This window comes from Amyelois transitella, chromosome 11 (genome assembly GCF_032362555.1).
Source record: "Amyelois transitella isolate CPQ chromosome 11, ilAmyTran1.1, whole genome shotgun sequence".
Lineage (NCBI taxonomy): Eukaryota > Metazoa > Arthropoda > Insecta > Lepidoptera > Pyralidae > Amyelois > Amyelois transitella.
Window position 1 is genome coordinate 11,346,909 of NC_083514.1, and position 18,271 is coordinate 11,365,179.

At 45.5% G+C, this 18,271-nt stretch overlaps 1 protein-coding gene across 1 annotated transcript; it reads right to left on the reverse strand.

Annotated features, from left to right (window-relative positions):
- Positions 1–2,552: 2,552 nt before the first annotated feature.
- On the reverse strand, positions 2,553–18,176 carry LOC106133287 (fatty acid synthase-like). Its single transcript, XM_060946530.1, has 24 exons — positions 17,985–18,176; positions 17,722–17,911; positions 14,965–15,731; positions 14,468–14,698; positions 14,064–14,384; positions 13,603–13,915; positions 12,809–13,231; positions 12,053–12,278; positions 11,724–11,979; positions 10,692–11,642; positions 10,177–10,497; positions 9,797–10,087; positions 9,461–9,670; positions 8,602–9,156; positions 8,331–8,518; positions 8,100–8,248; positions 7,316–7,436; positions 5,999–6,198; positions 5,615–5,812; positions 5,323–5,529; positions 4,723–5,057; positions 4,344–4,574; positions 4,003–4,167; positions 2,553–3,490 (listed from the first exon to the last, which is right to left on the reverse strand). The coding sequence occupies exons 2-24, from the start codon at positions 17,879–17,881 to the stop codon at positions 3,131–3,133; spliced, it is 7,179 nt and encodes a 2,392-aa protein (XP_060802513.1). The 5' UTR covers positions 17,882–17,911; positions 17,985–18,176; the 3' UTR covers positions 2,553–3,130.
- Between the last annotated feature and the right edge of the window lie 95 nt (positions 18,177–18,271).

Sequence of the window (18,271 nt, forward strand, 5' to 3'; positions counted from 1 at the left end):
ACATAAAAGTGGTTATTGTAAGTAAACCTTAAGAGATAGATATATGCTCTCGTGGACTTTTTTGTGGCAAAAAATGAGTACTTCACATCTTTAGTACATTGTTTTACTATATCTTTGTTGGTTTGCGCAGCGTTCGCGTGGAAAGCTCGCAGATGGCCGACTCATTCAACTTTCACCTGCATTGTTGACGTTTCCCGTAGGAAATCCGGGATAAAATGTAGCCTATAGCCTTCCTCGATAAATAGACTATCTAACAGTGAAAGAATTATTCAAATCGGTTCAGTAGTTTCTGAGATTAGCGCGTTTAAACAAACAAACAAACAAACAAACAAAACAAACTCTTCAGCTTTATAATATTAGTATAGATCATCTTTAAAAAAAAGTGACTTTGATTCGACGTTTTTTGCAGTATGTAACCGCATAGCTCCAGCATTTTTAATACGATTTGAATAAATATTTTTGTTTTCAAAAGAGTAGAGTGGTTGTGTGGTTCTTAAGAGAGTTTCGAAATATGAGCATGCCATTTCAAATTTGAATCTAATGTTATTCCTAAGAACATTATTGTGGATAGAACTACATAGTAATATAATATTTTACCACTTTTACTAATGTTAACATTTGCCTGCCGCACATTGGGAAGTGTAAATCTAATGCATCGGGTCGTATTTGAATTTAATAATAGTTGCTGACTGAAAATTAGTTTGAAATAACGGCTAAAGTGCTATTCAAGTCTTGTACTGTTGACGTGTCATCTGCAACCAACACGATGCCAGTCTGTTTCTTGAATCATGCAATCGTCGTTAATATACCAGAAAATGGTCCCAAAACGGAACCTTGTGGTACGCCTATTTTTATGTCAGCTCCTGTCGATTTTACATTATTTAAATCCATCCATCACTACCATATGTTTATCTGTCCCTAAGGTATGATTTAATTAAGTAGTTCAATGCCATTAGTGTCGAACTCGTAATGAGCGAAAGCTTAAGCGGAAGAGGTCCATGATCTACGCACTCAAATGCTTTAGTTAGATCGCAAAACACTTCAATTGCATCATGTGGATCTTCCCATGCATTGAGAACATAAGTGACAACCTGCACCTGCATCTGTTGTACATTTCCTCTCAGGAAAGACGTTTTGCTGACTATTAAATATTTTATTAGACTTAAAGTGGAGCATTTGATTGATATTTGAATAAAATTGAGACGGGTCTATATTTACCAAGCTCCGATGTTTCACCTTTCTTGAACAGTGTAGGTACTTAATTAAAGTGCCGCGTGGTTTCCGGCACCAGTAGAAAAAATAGGCTCACTCCATCCCTTTTTTTTACGGATGTCGTAAGAGGTGGCAAAGGGCTTAACAACTCAAGATTCCGCTTGTAGGCGATGGGCTAGCAACCTGTCACTATTTGAATCTCAGCCTCTTTAAAATGTACCATGAAGTAGGTACATATACTATTTTATTACATTTGAAAAAATCCCTTGGTCAACACAGTCTTAGAATATATATGCTAAGTCCCCAGCTATAATATTTCTCTTTAATAATATAATATATCGCAATAACCGACATACCCCGATGTTCCTCCGACGTTTTAAGTAAAGCTGTTAAAAAGTATTCATAATGTCACTAGGGTAAATTTATGGAAATTGAAATTTGGTACTACAGGTGCTGACATTGTTTTTAAGAAGTGGTTCAGCTTCATAAGGGCAAGAGTCAATATTTGAAATTCAATCTAAAGCTATAATTTAAAAAAAAATGGATTATTTTTTTGTTGAGGTAATTTCCCTGTTACCAAATTTAATTTTCTTAATATTTTCTTTCAAATTACTTTTACCTGTCCTTGTTCATAATATTCCAGTTTCTTTTTGCAATTGCCCTCCCAATACATATTCGATAACATTATGCATGTTAGGAAAAACTTAGACTCTTTCAAAAATTCGTATTGACATAATTAGTTCTACATTCATTCATGTTTTTAAATGTAAACAATGTGCATTCGTCTACGATTTAGATTTAAGAGATCTATATTTGTAAATTGACGTCCGATGAAAATGCTGCAGTGTAGTTTGTTGCTGAGTTTGCTGCTGTGCGTTGCTGCGGTAGTGGTTATAATTAGATTTAAGTTATGTGATGTCAATAAGTTATACCCTGTATCCAATTTTGAAAATAAATCTATTCTATTCTATTCCTTGTTGGGAGCAATACTAATTTTGTTTTTGATGTCCTATAGATTTTGCTTCTAGACCTCTTTTGAAACTTCTTGAATAGTTACCCTATTCAAGGAATAAATGATTATGATTAGTTCCTAACATGGTCTATGAAGTCGCTGTGGAATCGATACTGTTAAATATAATGATGCCCTAGTTACCAGCCCAAATTTGTTAACACCGATTATAGGTTCAAAACTGGCGACTTGTCATGTAACTTCACATGATTTATGAAAAAAAATATATTTTGACTAAAAATGATGCAAGTGGACGTAGTATTGTAAATGCAAAGTCTGTACCTGTGAGATAAAGTTGTCGTTATTTTGATTGGTAAAAATAAAGCAGCCCTTTATATTGCTAAAACTTGTTATTTTAGTTTAATCACATGATCACACCACAGCGCGCCGCGCCTCGATCAATAGCAATAAATTATTACAACAACCATTCATCGACTAAGATTACTCGTTAGTTGCAAACAATTAAGTACTTTAATAAATAATTTACTAATAGTACTTCATTTATATATACAGTTAAGTATTCAGCCCATTTTCTAGCTTTATTACACAACTAACAATATAACCCGTGGGACAAGTAAATTAAATGTTAATACTAGTCATCATAAAGAGTATATGATATTAATTTATTTTTCTACCTAACTACCTGCTATCTACATACTCAAATGAAAATATGCGTTGCGTTGCAACGTTGCACCGTTGTACCGAGCAACATCACGCGTTGAAAGCAAGTATAACCGTAGTAATCTGTCAAAAAACATGTACATACATTACTTGTTCAAATGAACCCATCAGAAAACATTGTTACTTTAACAGCCTGTTTCATTTCCTAAGTGTACAGAGATATGTACACTGTATATTCTAGCTAAATATAGCATGAGAGACGTGTCTCTCCGTTCACTGGATCAGTCGTTAGCGCGCGGCGAGCGTGTCGTTGAGGTGCTGCGCGATGGTGAGCGCCGGCGCGCCCGTCACCACGGAGCGGTGCGTGCCCGGCAGCTGCTGCAGCGACAGCGGGCCCGCGCACAGGGCCCGCAGGCCGTAGTCCTCCCCCACCGTCAGCACGTAGTTGTCGCGAGCGCGGAACAGCGTCACCGGCGCGGAGATGCGCCCGCTCGGCTTGTAGGTGTCGGCGAGAGCTAATTTGCGGTAGAACGACAAGGCGGCCGCGCCGAGCTCGACGGGAGAATGTGGCGTGAGCCCCTCCAGCTCAGCCTGCACGCGCGCCATACGCGCTTCCCAATTTGGAAGTTTCTCTAACTCCATGGACATCTGTAACATTTAGTCGAATAAAAATTAAAAGTACTAAAACCGGAATCATAAAGGCTAACCTAGCTCATAACCAAACTCAACTGTGGTTTCCTGGCTTTAGTACCGGTACATCCTCACCTCTCTAGAGCGGAGCCCGAGGTACGCCTTATTGACCATGATCCAAGATTGGGGTGTCAGATTTTTATAAGAAGAGACTTCCATTGGATATTCGCAACATTTGCAGGGGAACCTAACCAGTATTGGATCATGGTTACACATTCAATTTCCTGAATGTGCAAGTTTCTACACAAGGTTTCCGTTGCCGTAAGGACACCGATTAGCAATTAAGCTGATGTACATAACTCAGTAATTGAAACGAACGAATCAAAAAGGAGGAAAACTTAGGTGAACACACAACGGTAGAAATCTCTGTTCTGTGAACAGAAATAATGTGAGAACTGGAGACACATTAACAAAAAAATCTAAGACTAATGGTACAAGGACAATTTAATGAGTAATACATTAAGATTAACCTTCGTGAAATCTCCTTCTTTGAAAAGTCTCAAGAACGCGACCAGGGCGTCGGATTCGTCGCTGGCTTGGGTTCGCACTGCTGTTTTACTCGTACCAACGGCAGTGTGCATGGCCACGTAGGCGGGGGAGCCATCTACCATGACCACGCTTGATTCGCAGCCCTCCTGGAATTAATAGTAAGGTAAGTGGTGGTGTAGCACGAATGGATTGATTAACATTTGTCAAACTGCCTTAGTTCCCAAACAAGAAAAATAAGAGTAAGAGGATGATGTATATTTAATCAGAGTGATAAGACTACATATAAATATGATGGACATGGATCAAAATAAAGAAGAGAAACCTTTTCAAGCTGGAACGCCATCTCAAAGGCGACGACCGCTCCGAACGAGTATCCGAGCAGCAGATATGGTGGGTTCGGTTGCACGGAGCGGATGTGCGCTATGTAGAAGTTGGCGAGCGCCGCCATGTCGGCCAGCGGCGCGCCCGCCGTGCACTGCAGCCCGTACACGGGCGCGCGCACCGCCGCCGCCACCGGCCGCAGCAGGTCCACCACGCCTTCTGCTGGGTGGATCTGTAAAACACTGGCGATTATATATGCGGGTATTCTAAGAATTTATACCCGAAAGATTGTTCTTCCTGTTGTTGTCGGTCAGAATGAAGTATTCAGTTTCGTTTTCCGTTTATATATCCTTTCCTCTCCTCCAGACCAAAAAACTCACCATGAATACTGGTTGTGAATTTCCAAGCGTGGGTGCGCTTGGCATTTTCACCAAAACTTCCTTGGGCATAAGCTCGGCCATGTCGGCCAACTGCACCAGATCCTCCACCTTTTGCTCCGGTATATCTTCCTTCGCGGCCGGCGCCGGCGCCGCGCCCGGCTCGCCGCCGGTGAGCTCGCGCAGCTTGGCGAACGTGAGCGTGCGGATCTCCTGCACGCCCAGCACCAGGTCGTAGCTGCGCTCCAGCGTCTGCTTGATCTCCGCGCCCATCAGCGAGTCCATGCCCAGCTCGGCCAAGCTTGCCGAGTCGGAAGTTTTTTTCGGATTTTTGATACCTGTAACATGTTGAATAATTATTACATGATTGATTCTTGTGAGATACCGCCTCCTTTACTATAGCTATTAAGCTTATCATTATTAGTAGATGTGTTACATCTTTCTTTTATTTCTCTAAGATACAAATTGATTTTCTAAATCTATAATAATCTATCGATGTCCACGGTTCATTGTAACATGATTCAAAACGTCCGAGATGAAGTATAGGTAGGAAATCATGTAATTCACACACACACCACGATTAAACAATAAATATATTCTTACCCAGGATGTTGGCAACAGCATGCACCACATCTTGTTGTTGCTGTTGCCCAGCAGGCCTCTTGTCGGCCAGCACCATGGAGGCCGCCACCGCGTGCGGCCGCGCCAGCAGCGCGCCCAGCGCCTCCATGCACGACGCGATGCGCTGCGGCACCGTGCCGCCCACCACCGCGTCGTCGTTCATGGTCTCCACGATCAGCCCCACCTCGCCTGCCAATGCACACTTTGTTCACAAACGTCTGACATTATAGAGTTGGGGAAGGCGGTTGATCAAGAGACATGGCATGGAGATTACCGATGGCGCCCCACTGCACGGCGAGCGCCGGCAGCCCGTCCGCCTGGCGCTGCTCGCAGACGCGCTCCATGACGGAGTTCGCGAACCCGTAGTTGGTCTGCCCGGGGTTGCCGCGCCCGCACGACACCGACGAGAACGCCACGAAGTAGTCCAGCTCGGGCGCCAGCTCGCGGGTCGCCTGGTCGAGGGCTTTCGTGCCTGTAAAAATATTCTATTTAAAATTGAGATTGCAAACGAAACTAAACTCGTGGGGTGTCATGAATATTTTCTCAAGTTAAACAAATTTAATTAAAATTTTGTCATGTCAATGATATGGATTTAACTTTGAAAATCGGCTTCGCCGGAACAAGTGTGGCCTATTGATAATGCCTTCAAAATACTCACCGTCCACTTTAGGCTTAGCAACGACTTTGAAGTCGGCGGGAGTGAGATTCTCGAGATAGGCGTCCCGCAGCACGGCGGCCAAGTTGAACACGCCGTCGACTGGGCCCAGTCGAGCAGCTTCCCGAAGAAGCTGTTTTGCCCCCTCCAAAGTGGTAGCATCTATATTTGACACTGCTACAGTAACACCCTTTTCACGCCATCTGTAAAGAGAAAGTATTTTTATGCAAATAAATAAATATTATTATATTATTATTTAAATTTAAGTAATTCGATAAGATTTATCTGAGCAAGTCTTCGAAGTATAAAATTTATACTTGATCGAATGAGCAAGTCATTAGTATACAGGGTGACATTTAAAACAACTGCATCCTTTTAAACATAGACTATACCCATACTTCTGAGCTGTTTGAGCCTATTTTTATTTAAATTAAACGTCATCATTTTCACATTTAAAACCCCCTCAAAAACTACGTCACACGCTTTATTAAAGACCAATACTACAAAAATAAATTAAAACTAAACATGTAAATAAATGTCTGAAAAATAAATAATTTTTCTAGTATCAAGATCAAGTAAAGTACAGAGTTGTCGAGATCGCTCAGCTGAATGAATTGTGTCGTTGACCTCTGAATCTTACGCGTCGCTTTTCCGCCGGCCGGGGTGATATGACGTATTTAGGATCGTGGATTTTAATACTTTTATTTTATTTCGTACTTTCTGAAATATGAACCGATATTTTTCTTTTAACGTTTTTAAGATGAGTACACTTAACAGTTAAATTTATGCAGTTAAATTAAAAGTCACCCTGTATACAAGTACGGATACCTTCGGCCAGTAAAATAAACACGGCGAACCTACTAAGGACTTCTTTACTGTTTACGAAACATACATACATATATACAAATGGTCACGTCATCCGTCAGCCAATAGTCTTGAAAAGACTGAATAGCCACGTTCAGCTATTTGGCTTAATGATAGAATTGAGATTCAAATAGAGTCAGGTAGCTAGCCCATCGCCTAAAAAAGAATCCCAAGTTTGTAAGCCTATCCCTTAGTCGCCTTTTAAGATATCCATGGAAAGAGATGGAGTGGTCCTATTCTTTTTTGTATTGGAACGAAACCCTAAATATAATATAATTAAAGTACCTGTATCAAATAGCAGGTGCCCATCGGCGCGACTTGTGTTTATAATAAATTGAGAATACCGAATCTTAGAAAAACATAGCCAACAGAATGCTTAAGCATGTAAAAAAAAAAAATATAATTAAAGTAACAATCAGAGAGCGAAAAAGTGTATAAGTGTAAAGGTTCTGTAACCTGTTGATGCACCAGGCCTGGTACCCGGTGCGCACGCCGCTGCGGGAGTTCAGCACGAGCTTGGTGGCGCCGCGCTTCACCAGCCACGACCCCAGCTCCAAGCCAAACCCGCCCAGACCACCTAGTTCACATCAAATTTTATATTAGTTTTATCATAATATTCGCTAATTATTACACCTTCCACTTCGTCTCGATCGCGTATAATACGAGTATCTTTATTATAACTGGGTTAAACTGTTATAATAGGTTAAGTGAATTGAAAATAAATAAAGCTCGATCGAGACGACGTAAAGCAAAGAATATTCATTTTGTTCTATATAACCGAGGAGTTGGCATAATAATTAACCTAGCTAGGTATATGTCTATGGTAGTAGAGAGCGTTGGTGGTCGAAGCGGTAAGGTCAAAACGCGATTGCGCATAAAGACACCGATTCGAATCTCACCGTGGCCATGTACCTATGACTATTTTCGAAGTTATGTACATTAGTTAGATAACTAACCGATGCTCTTACAGTGAGGAAAAACATCGTGAGGAAACCTGCTCATTCAGGCAACTGGATGTGTAATCATATGATCCAATACGGGTTAGGTTCCCCTGTAAGTTTATGGAGGACCGATGAGAGTCGCTTCGTGAAAAAACCTGACTCACCCAATCCAGGATCCAAGGTCAAAAGCTTACACCGGGCTTCTCTCTAGAGTGGTGAGAATGCAACCGGCACTATAGACAGGAAGAAGAAGAAGTACTTATACGAGTATGAAGTACAAAAAGTTGTGAGGTACGTACCGACTAAGACATAACTCTTGGCAGGATGGAAGTATGTGCGGGGAATGGCAGAGAGCAGCTTGGCGGAGGGGCGCGCGGGCGCGGCGCCGGGCTCCTCGTCGCGCACGCGCAGCACCACCTTGCCGATGTGCTTGCCCGTCGCCATGTACCTGCACACGTCGCAACCTTGTATTATCGTGCTCGTCGTGTCGGCAGACTGTGCCCCGCGCGGACGAGACGCGGCAGCAGTACCTGAAGGCCGCCTCGAGCTGCTGGTCGCCGTACACGGTGGCCGGCAGCGGCCGCACGGCGCCGCTCGCGAGCCCCTCGCTCAGGCAGCGGCACACGGCCGCCTTCTCGGGGTGCTCGCCGCCCGCCTCGAACAGCGCGTCCAGCAGGATGCCGTGGAACGTCGTGTTCTTCAGGAAGATGGACATGCCCTGCGGAACGCAACAACCACTCTCACTCACAATACGATACTGTTCGCCCCCTGCCTCGTATGTCATGTCGATCGCCGACTCACCAGGGGCGTGTTTTCTGAGAGGTCGAGTTTCCCGATCTCGAGGAACCGTCCGCCCTCCGCCAGACAGCGCACCGAGGCCAGCAGTTTGTCTCCCGCCAGCGAGTTGAGCACGAGGTCCACTCCGCGGCCGCGAGTGCGTCGCAGCACGAGCTGCTCGAACGAGATGTCGCGGGAGTTGCCGATGTTGGCGTCTTCCAGCTGCGGGAAGCGCTGGCGGAGGAAGGCCCTCTTGTCGGGCGTGCCCACGGTGGTGAACACCTCGCAGCCCGCGTGCAGAGCGATGGCGATGGCCGCCTGCCCGACGCCGCCCGTGCCCGCATGGATCAGCACGGACTCTCCGCTGCGCATGCGCCCGCGGACTGTCAGCGCGTAGTAGGCCGTAGCGTAGGCGACGGGGACCGTGGCGGCTTCTTCCAGCGTCCACTTGGCGGGCACCTCCCACAGGAAGCCCTTGTCCGCGGCGACAGTAGTGGCCAGCCCGCGGGCCGCCACCATGCCCATCACGCGCTTGCCTGACGAGGAGCGGCCGCTGAATTCCAGGCCCAGTATGCATTCCTGTCGTATAACAATAACAACGGGTTTTTAATTATAATATGCCCTGGTTCCCACCACCAATAGAAAAAAAAATAAGACCACTATCTCTGTCCCATGAATGTCGTAAAAGGCGACTAAAAGATAGGTTTGTAAAGTTGGGATTCTTCTTTTAGGCGATGGGCTACTTTGAATCTTAATTCTATCATTAAGCCAAACAACAGCTGAACGTGGCTTATCAGTCTATTCAAAACTGGCTCTGGCGCTGTCTACCCCGCAAGGGATATAGATGTGATTATGTGTATGTATGTTGGCACATGACAGTTACCTGTCCGGCGAGGTTGCCGGGCAGCGCGTCGGGCGGCAGCTTGCCGGTGGCCAGCATGACGTCGCGGAAGTTGAGCGGCGCGTAGTACACGTGGCACAGCTCGGAGCCCGGCCCCCGCTGCTGCTCGCCCGCGAACCGCAGCGGGCTCTCTATCCAGCGCAGCGAGGACAAGTCGCCGCGAACAAGGGCATTAACGTAGGCGTGCTCTACCTACAAACATTGAGATGGCAATTAAAGGTGCCTGGTTTTTTAACAGTTTTAATTATCTTGCCATTTTTCTTGGCGGAGGTGTAAGTGGATGGTTTTGCCTTTACTTGACTTGTGGTTTTAACATACCTGCAATTTAGCTTCAGCGGAGTCATTGAGTAGCAGATGTCGGTAGCTGCCCCAGACATTAGCGCGCAGCACATTGGACACGAGGTCCTTGTCCCGCTGCGCGCTGTAAGCGGGCGCGGTGACGGCGTGGGCGGCGCCCGGCAACAGGAACGCGCGCACGGCGCCGCCGCCGGGCTCGCCGCGCAGGCACGTGCTCAGCCCCAGCACGCCGCTGCTGGCCGCGCGCGACACCACGTAGATGCGCATGTCTTCGCTCTCAGCGCGCTTCATCGCCTCGCGCAGGGGCTCCACCTTCAGTTACAACAAAAAATGTTGGGCCATCAAAACCTGAGTTGATGATTACTGAGTTGACTCATTCCAAATCTGTTTCGAGTACCTACCCAATTGTACTCGTCGTCTTCTCCGATCTCGATGACGACCTGTTCCTTAGGAAGCGTGACTTTGCGGCGCAACATGATATAGTCGCAGGTGGCGGTGACCTGACGGGAGACGAGCACGAGGCCGGCGCGCGCCAGCATGTCGGCGGCGGCGCGGTCGTCCAGGGCGCCGTGCGGCTCCTCCAGCAGCAGCATGCCGCCGGCGCCGAGCGCGGCCACCAGGTTGCCGAGCACGCCAGCTTTATGTCGAGATATCACATCGGTTGCCAATACCAAGTGGCATTCGCTATCAGGAGCTACATCCGTACCGTTTTTGGATGTCACCTGCATAAAAACGTTCAGTATTTAAAGTATATTCTCTTAAGAGATAGACTCAATTGTAAATTGGATTTCAACTTTCTCATTTAAATGAGATACTACGAAATGTGCAGTTTTTGGTAACATAAGTCAAGTTTAACTCATCGGGTTAGTAGCCTGAAAAAAACTGAATGTTAGTGTCACTGGCCATTTTTCTTTACCTTAACTCCATATTCCTGCAACACTGCATTGTATGGTGCCGTATTTGCCCCGGCGGCCACGCTCGCCTCCACGCGTACTTGCGGCTCAGCCTCCAGTGTTTGTATCGTCAGCGGCATCAGCAGCGCTTCCACCGGCCGCTCCAATGCTGCTTCACATAGCTTCAGCCGTAAAGTGCCCGCATTCTCAAGCAGCAGCTGAAGACTCACAGTCAATGCATCTCGCTTTGAACGCGAAGTATCCTCTGTAGTAACGTTTGCGTTATCGTATGGCAAAAACACGTACTTCTCCAGTTTTGGTGGTGCCTGCGGGTTGAGACGGCGAGGTGCAATACTAGTCTTAACTCCACGCAACTCAACGCCTCCGCACACAGTGATATCAGTGTCCAAACAGCGGCGCACCACGAGTGAGGGGGCTCCTTGATTCACTGCAGCATTGACTGCCGCCTTCTGTGCCTCTGGGTCAATAAGCACCCGTTGGATGCGCGTTGGCAGCTCGTGTGTTTCCTTAGTGATTATATGAAACTGCAGTAATGTATCCGTGAAAGAAATCCAGTTATTATGCCAGAATAACTCGCCATCCGTACCGCGTGCGTTAGCCGTTTTAATACCACGAAAAATATCTTTATAATCATAGCCACGTAAACGCAATTCTTTGTAAACATCTTGAGATGTGAGAGGCAATAGGTTCGGCTCGTTCGCCGCTTTGGGCATCTCTAAATTTAACCACTCCTTCTTCGGTTCGTCAGTGAACCGTACCCTTCCGGTGACAGCAACACTGCCGCCCTCGCAGATGTCGAACTGGCCGGTGCCATCTAGGATGTTAACTGAAAAACGTACTGGTGTCTCCCGGTTGATTATAGTGGGACGAATCAAATTCAAATCTTCGATGACTATCGGGGTATCTTCGATGTTTTTATTGTGTAATTTCGCAACCGTTCTCCAGACAAGCATCTGATAGAGAGAATAAAAAACATTACAAACACTGTTGCTTTAAAAAATTGTTTTTGGTTTGATCATTTATGAAATACTTACAATGTAGCCGGTGGCGGGGAAAAGCACGCGGCCATCAATCTGATGTCCGGCCAGAAAAGCGTCATCGGCACGGTTCAGGTCGAACTCGAACACGCTCTCCCCCGTGCGCTGGTTGTTGCCGAAGTGCGCCACGCTCCACTCGGTGGAGTGGTCCCACAGGACGCTGGAGGCCAGCCCCGGCGTGCCGCGGGAGACGGGGAACTCCACGCGCTCGTACAGCTGCCCCACGCGAGGCTGCCCGCCGGCCGCGTAGATCCTGCACAGAACGACAGCACGGGTGAGCCGCGGGCACGAGACGCAGACCGACGAGCCGGCGGAGCGGCACTCACTTGCCGATGCTGGCGAGCAGATGCAGCGCGGCGTCGGGCGCGTCCTTGCGCACGAGCGCCACGTGCGCGGCCGGCGCCGGCAGCGCGCGCTTCAGCACGGCCTGCAGCAGCGCGTGCGGCGCCACCTCCAGCAGCAGCGCGCGCTCCGGCAGCGCCCGCAGCGCCGTCGCGAACCGCACCGGCGACAGCAGGTTGTTCACGTGGTACTCCGCGTTGCTCAGCTTCGCTGCGAATTGTTTTATAGAAAAAAAATTTAGAATGATTCAAATATCAACATTACTCGGAAATTATTCCTTCAATATGATTGTTATTTGGATCCTGGTCATAGGTGATACCCGGATCGAAACAAATCTCAAGATGAATATTAAAAGCTCAGTTGCCACCAATAGTTAATTACATAATATAATAACTGTATTTGATATTAACTTAAGGTGTGAACCTGTTAAGGAAGAGAATTAAATTTTAATTTGTTTCGAGGGATGACAAATGTCAGGTTAAACAAAAATCTTTAATTTTAATTTAATCTGTCTGAAATGTAATTTACTTCATAAAAATATTTTCTTATTTCGGATGGTGAGAGAATTTTTTAAATCGATTCAGTAGTATTTGAGTTTATTCGTTACAAACATACAAAAATACAAATCTGTTCTCTTTATTAATAGTGTGCTCCAGCGGAATCATAATGGCAATAAGGCTTGCTGATTGTAATGATGACTGAACAAATCGTAAATTTTCTGTATACTACCTATTACTCACCTATTTCAGATTCCCATTTATCTTGAGGCAACGAGGAGGAGATCCATTTCTTAGATCGTGGTTTGGGGTTGGAAATAACTGTCTCAAGTCGCTTGCGCAGCAGTGGCGCCGCAGCTGCAATGTACTTGCTATGAAACGCAACACCACTGCTGTTAACACGACGAGCGAAAACCCCTTCTGAAGATAAAGCCGCAACAAATTTTTCTATAGAAGCGACTGGACCCGAAACTGTAACGCTGTCGTTCGCGTTGTGGCAGGCCGGTATGATCTCCGGAGGACAGCGCTCCTCGCACTGCTCCCACGTGAGGCCGACGGCGGCCATGGCGCCCGGCGCCAGCTTGGCGTTTACAATACTATGGCCACGCCAGTAAGCCGCCAGCACAGTTTGTTCAACTGTTAGAGTTTCGTCAGCGTAAGCGCAACCTGTAAACAACGTACGTTAGTGGAATGAGTTGATTACAATCCAAACAAATCGCAATCCAAAAATAAATGCAATGCTTATCAAAGCACCAGGCGACCTCTGAACCTGTCATGTACTAAACAATGTTGTTAGGGATATACATACATAGATATAGATATAACTTGGCGATTTCCAAGGAAATGCCTAGTGAATAGGCACTATTTGAGCTTGCTTGTACCACCTTAGGCCTTATCTTGCTTACCGCCAGGCAGATTGAGGTCAAACGCACTCAAATCCATTATAAATAAGTTGTTGAAAATTCTTTCATTATACCTTAATTTAACTATTCCTAGTTCCATTAGATAATATTTACATAAAGTTATTAGTGACTAACCTAATTCTCCGACGGAGTGTCCAACAATGCCATCTGGCCGCAGTCCGACCGCACGCAATACATCTACAAGCGCCACCTGCACGGCGGCAATGGAAACGAAGGAGTTGATGACTTCCTCGAAGGCCTTTTCGGGCGCCTCTGTCAAGATGTGGACGAGGTCTACATCATGAGGACGCAGAGCGGCGGCCGCGCGCGCGATGGTGGCCGCGAACGCGGGCAGGCGCATGAGGTCGCGCGCCATGCCCGCCCACTGCGACCCCATGCCGGAGAACACGAACCACAGCGGGCGCCTCTCGCCGCTGCCCTCTGTCTCCTGTTCGCAGGCATGGCGACTTTATTCATTTATTTTTGGGGAAGTCTTGTCATTAATTAATTTCACAAGAAAAAATATGTTAATAAAAAGAGCGATACATTGTAACATTGTGGGAAGATGGGAAAAACTCATCATCAAGGTAACTCACCACGATCTCTTCGACCGGAGTATCAGTAAGGATGGAGTATCCCCTGAAAGAGTGCCCGGGAATATTTTGCGCGTGTACGGCGTCCATCAGGGCGTGGAGCTCGGCGTCGTCGCGGTGAGCCGCAGCCTGCCGCAACAAGGCCGTCACGGCCTCCTCCGTGCGGCCCGACGCGACCACGACGCGCGGCAACGCCCCGCTGTGCGTCACTCTCGGCCGCTTGCTGCGTTCTGATTCCAGGATGATGTGAGCGTTGGCTCCACCGAAACCGAACGAGTTCACTGCCACGAGCCCGCCATCCCATTTTGTGTGTGTATCTACCACCTTATTATAAAAAAGAAAAACGTAATTTAAAAAAAATATTCATTTGCTATTCATTTGTTTTTTTTTTATTCATTGGATCGCACCTTGATTCTTCCATCATTTAAAGCGGGAATTTCCCGATTGGGACTCTGGAAATGAAGGTTTGCAGGAATGACGCCCCGTTCCATTGCGATGAGAACCTTTGCGATCGCGGACAGCCCCGAGGCGGGCTCCGAGTGGCCCATGTTGGACTTCACCGAGCCCAGCAGCAGCGGCGTCTTGCGGTCCTTGCAGAACAGGTCGGCGATGGCGTTTACTTCTTGTGGGTCTCCTACCTGAGAATTATTATGGAGAAGAATATAAAAATCAGTTAATACTTTTGATGACGAAACAAGTTGTGGATGCAATTATGCGGATACTTCTTTGGTTTCTTATTTTGATTTTTTAATAATTTTTCTTTCAAAGTCAGCGCGTTGTAATTCTATCGCATTTATGTATATCTTCAGTATATACACTACTGACAAGAGTTAGCTCTTAAGTTTAAGAAGTAGAAAATAAAATTGTAGGTACCTACTACATTCTTTTGAAATGTATAAATTACCTTAGTACCGGTGCCATGGGCTTCGACGTAGGTAACGTCCTGCGGTTGCAGACGAGCTTCCGCGAATGTTTCTGCTGCGAGTCGCTTCTGCATGGCACCTGTTGGGTACGTTATTCCTTGTTCTTTGAAACCATCTGTGTTTGTTCGTGCACCGCGAATTGTAGCGTACACTCTCCTTGCATTCATACGCTTTTGAAGGAGCACCACTACGACTGCTTCCGAACGCACGTAACCTCGTCCTTCCGCATCGAACGCCGCGCAGCGACCCTCCGGGGACAGCATGCTCAACCGGTGGAAGTTGAGGGAGTTGCCGGGCTTGAGACACAGGTTGGCGCCGGCGACCACGGCGGCGTCACAGTGCCCCGCGCGCATGGCGGCCACCGCCTGCGACAGCGCGAACATGGAGCTGGAGCACGCCGTGTCGATGGCGTACGACGGCCCCTTCAGGTCGAACGTGTACGAGATGCGGTTCGGGAACATGGCGCGGCAGCAACCAGTCAGTGAGTAACCGTTGATCTTGTCGGGATCTTGAGTCCACATCTCGTCCGTCTCGGAGTTGGACACGCCCACGAAAACGCCTGTTCGCGAGCCGCGCAGTTCTACAGGATTGAAACCAGCATCGACAATGGCCTCGTGTGTAAGCTCCAATAGTATGCGCTGTTGCGGGTCCATGAGATGCGCTTGCTTGGCGTGTACGCCAAAGAATGTAGCGTCGAAGTGCGCCAGATCTTTGAGTTTTCCATTGCGTTCTGGCAGTCCGTGAAGACCTGATTGTAATTGTGTTATTAATATTGGAACTTAGCGTGTTATTATTACGAGTATGACGTGAGACAGGACAGCGATACTATTACGCGACTGAAATAGTACTTTTTTATTTTTATTTTATTTAATAGTTACATAAAACATATTACAATCATTAAAACACAAGTATGCCACCAACCTCATAGCTGCATTCCACCTTATCCTATGCAAGTCATTGAAAGACAAAAGCTTATACTACGACTAGTGTGTCAGAAATTGGGTTGTTACCGTTAATAGGTAAGGCTAACAGTAAAAAGTTAGCTAAATCTTTTGTAAAGTAGGTATCACATACAAGCTTTAGTTGATTTAAGCTTTGCTGAGGATAATAACAGAAAAGTAATATGGGAGAAAGAAATAGGTACCTATTAGGAGCTTACTCGTGTTGAACTCCTCGTATGTAATGTTAAAATTGTGTTTAAAAAAGCACACGTTTCTGAATATAATTAAAATTACATACACTGGAGGAAAAAACAATATTTTTCGTGCGTATGACTAAGTCTACTGCCTGTTGTGAGGTACACGGTTGCCCAAAACATGAAGTAATTCGGTCACATATTATGGAAATTCACGTATTTTATTTTTAACATGGGTCGAGTATCCTGCATACGAGAAGCACTCAAACATACTACATAAATATTATGGAATGCTTTTACATCTAACAAGGTCTTTCCATTATTAATTACACGTGACGTGCAACCTCGCCGGCGGAGACTCAACATGGGTTCATTTCGATGGTACTACTTACTATGAATTTCATGTTGTAGTCCAAAACTCGCATAGAGAAAGATCATGCTACTGGTATGCATGCTACAGTTCATGAAAATATTATAATACTCATAGGTAAAGAATTAAGTCATAATGACTTAGTAATTATAGGTCTCACGGCGAAAACTGTGATCAAGCGGAGGAAACCTTTTTTTTACCTCTTTTTTTAATATTAAAATCTCATATACTTAAATATATTAATCTGAACAATGTATTCTCTCGTCCACATTCTATTTTAAGTTTAATTGATATTGTGAAGTTGACGTTGTTGAAGAAAATGCTGCAGTGCAGTTTGTTACCGCTTCTTCTGCACAGACGCCTTGGAAGCGGCAGTAAACTTAGTTTTAAGTAATTTATTTGACGTCAACCAATGTTGTTAAACCATACGTTTTGACAATTATTAAACGATATGAAGTATCCTATAATAACGAATAAAAATTTTGAATTTTTTGAATTTTGAAACTTTATATCTACAAATTTACTATTTGCATTGTCTATAAAACAGTCTACAAATCTCTAAAAATGCTCGGAGATCCAAGTAGTTTCGGTATACTAATCCAGAACATGTGATTAAACGTTTTTTGGAACTAAATTAATTTGTATCGTTACTATTTTACCGTTAGTTCGATTCGTTTTTAGCCGTTTCTCCTGTAATAAAAGTATGATTTACTTCATTGACTTTTTAGTGCCAATAATGTATGCATCGTCCTGGTGCTTGTCCCGGTCGCGTCCTAACCTCTCTGAAGAGGAACTGGAGGTCGGTCTATGACCACGAGGCTGGAGTGATTCCAAAAGATGTGAATATCAAATATAGGCCAATTGCCAACTGATGTACTTTATGATTTGCAATAAAGATTTTGAATTGAATTGAATGGGTAGGTGAGCCCGGTTAATTTGTAAAAAATAAAACTTTTGCTTCAGTTATTTATGTTTTAAATTTGGAAAATTTATCCAATTATTTAATAGCGTCTGTTATAGTATTTAATTAGGCAATGAAGTTCATTCTATTCTATACACTTTTATAGTACCATCATTTCAGAAAGAAACAATTGCATTGGCAGAACAGGTGTAAGCGCTTAAGTAGGTAGTGCAAATTTAAATAATCATCAACAAGCTACAAGTAGAGCAACTGGCTAATCATAAAGATTTGCCTTACTTACATTATATAAACTTTATTTAAAAAGGATCTACCTTTTGGCCAGCGGCGGTCGTCGGCGGTGACCATGTCGACGCCCCCGAACAGGTTGGCGGCGAACTCCTCGATGCTGTCGGACTCCGGCAGCCGGCCCGACAGCCCCGTCATCACGATGTCATCCTCCGGCCTCGCGTCAGTTAATCCGCTCACTGGCATGCTGTCACTTTATTTACCTGCAATTTAATTCTTCACACCAATAGTTTGAAAAATATCACTGCTATGTTATACTCTATAGTTGGAGGTGGTTTCTATTGCTCACCTCGACTCAGGACAAAAATGTTTAGTCGCTACACTTGGAAAGTAGTCACATTAAGGTACGCGCGATCAAGTGTATGATGATGAGCGTCGCGGTGGCCGAGCGAGCGAGCAGCGAGTGCTGAGCGAGTGCTGCGGTCTGCAGGCGCGAGGCGGTGCCTCGTCCTCCGATTCTAAGAAATGACGCAACCTACCTACTCCCAAAGATATTTAACCTATGTCATTTGCATTTCTCTTATGAAAAAAAATGCGACTATTTTAATTGTTTCGATGGTTCCGTCTATCTAACAT

Excerpts from the sequence above, each read along its gene's own strand:
- LOC106133287 (XM_060946530.1), bottom strand. The coding sequence starts at position 17,881 with ATGCCAGTGAGCGGATTAACTGACGCGAGGCCGGAGGATGACATCGTG. Across the intron at positions 8,519-8,601 it reads TCTCAGAAAACACGCCCCTG|GGCATGTCCATCTTCCTGAA; the intron begins GTGAGTCGGCGA and ends TGCGTTCCGCAG. Across the intron at positions 3,491-4,002 it reads AAGAAGGAGATTTCACGAAG|ATGTCCATGGAGTTAGAGAA; the intron begins GTTAATCTTAAT and ends TAAATGTTACAG.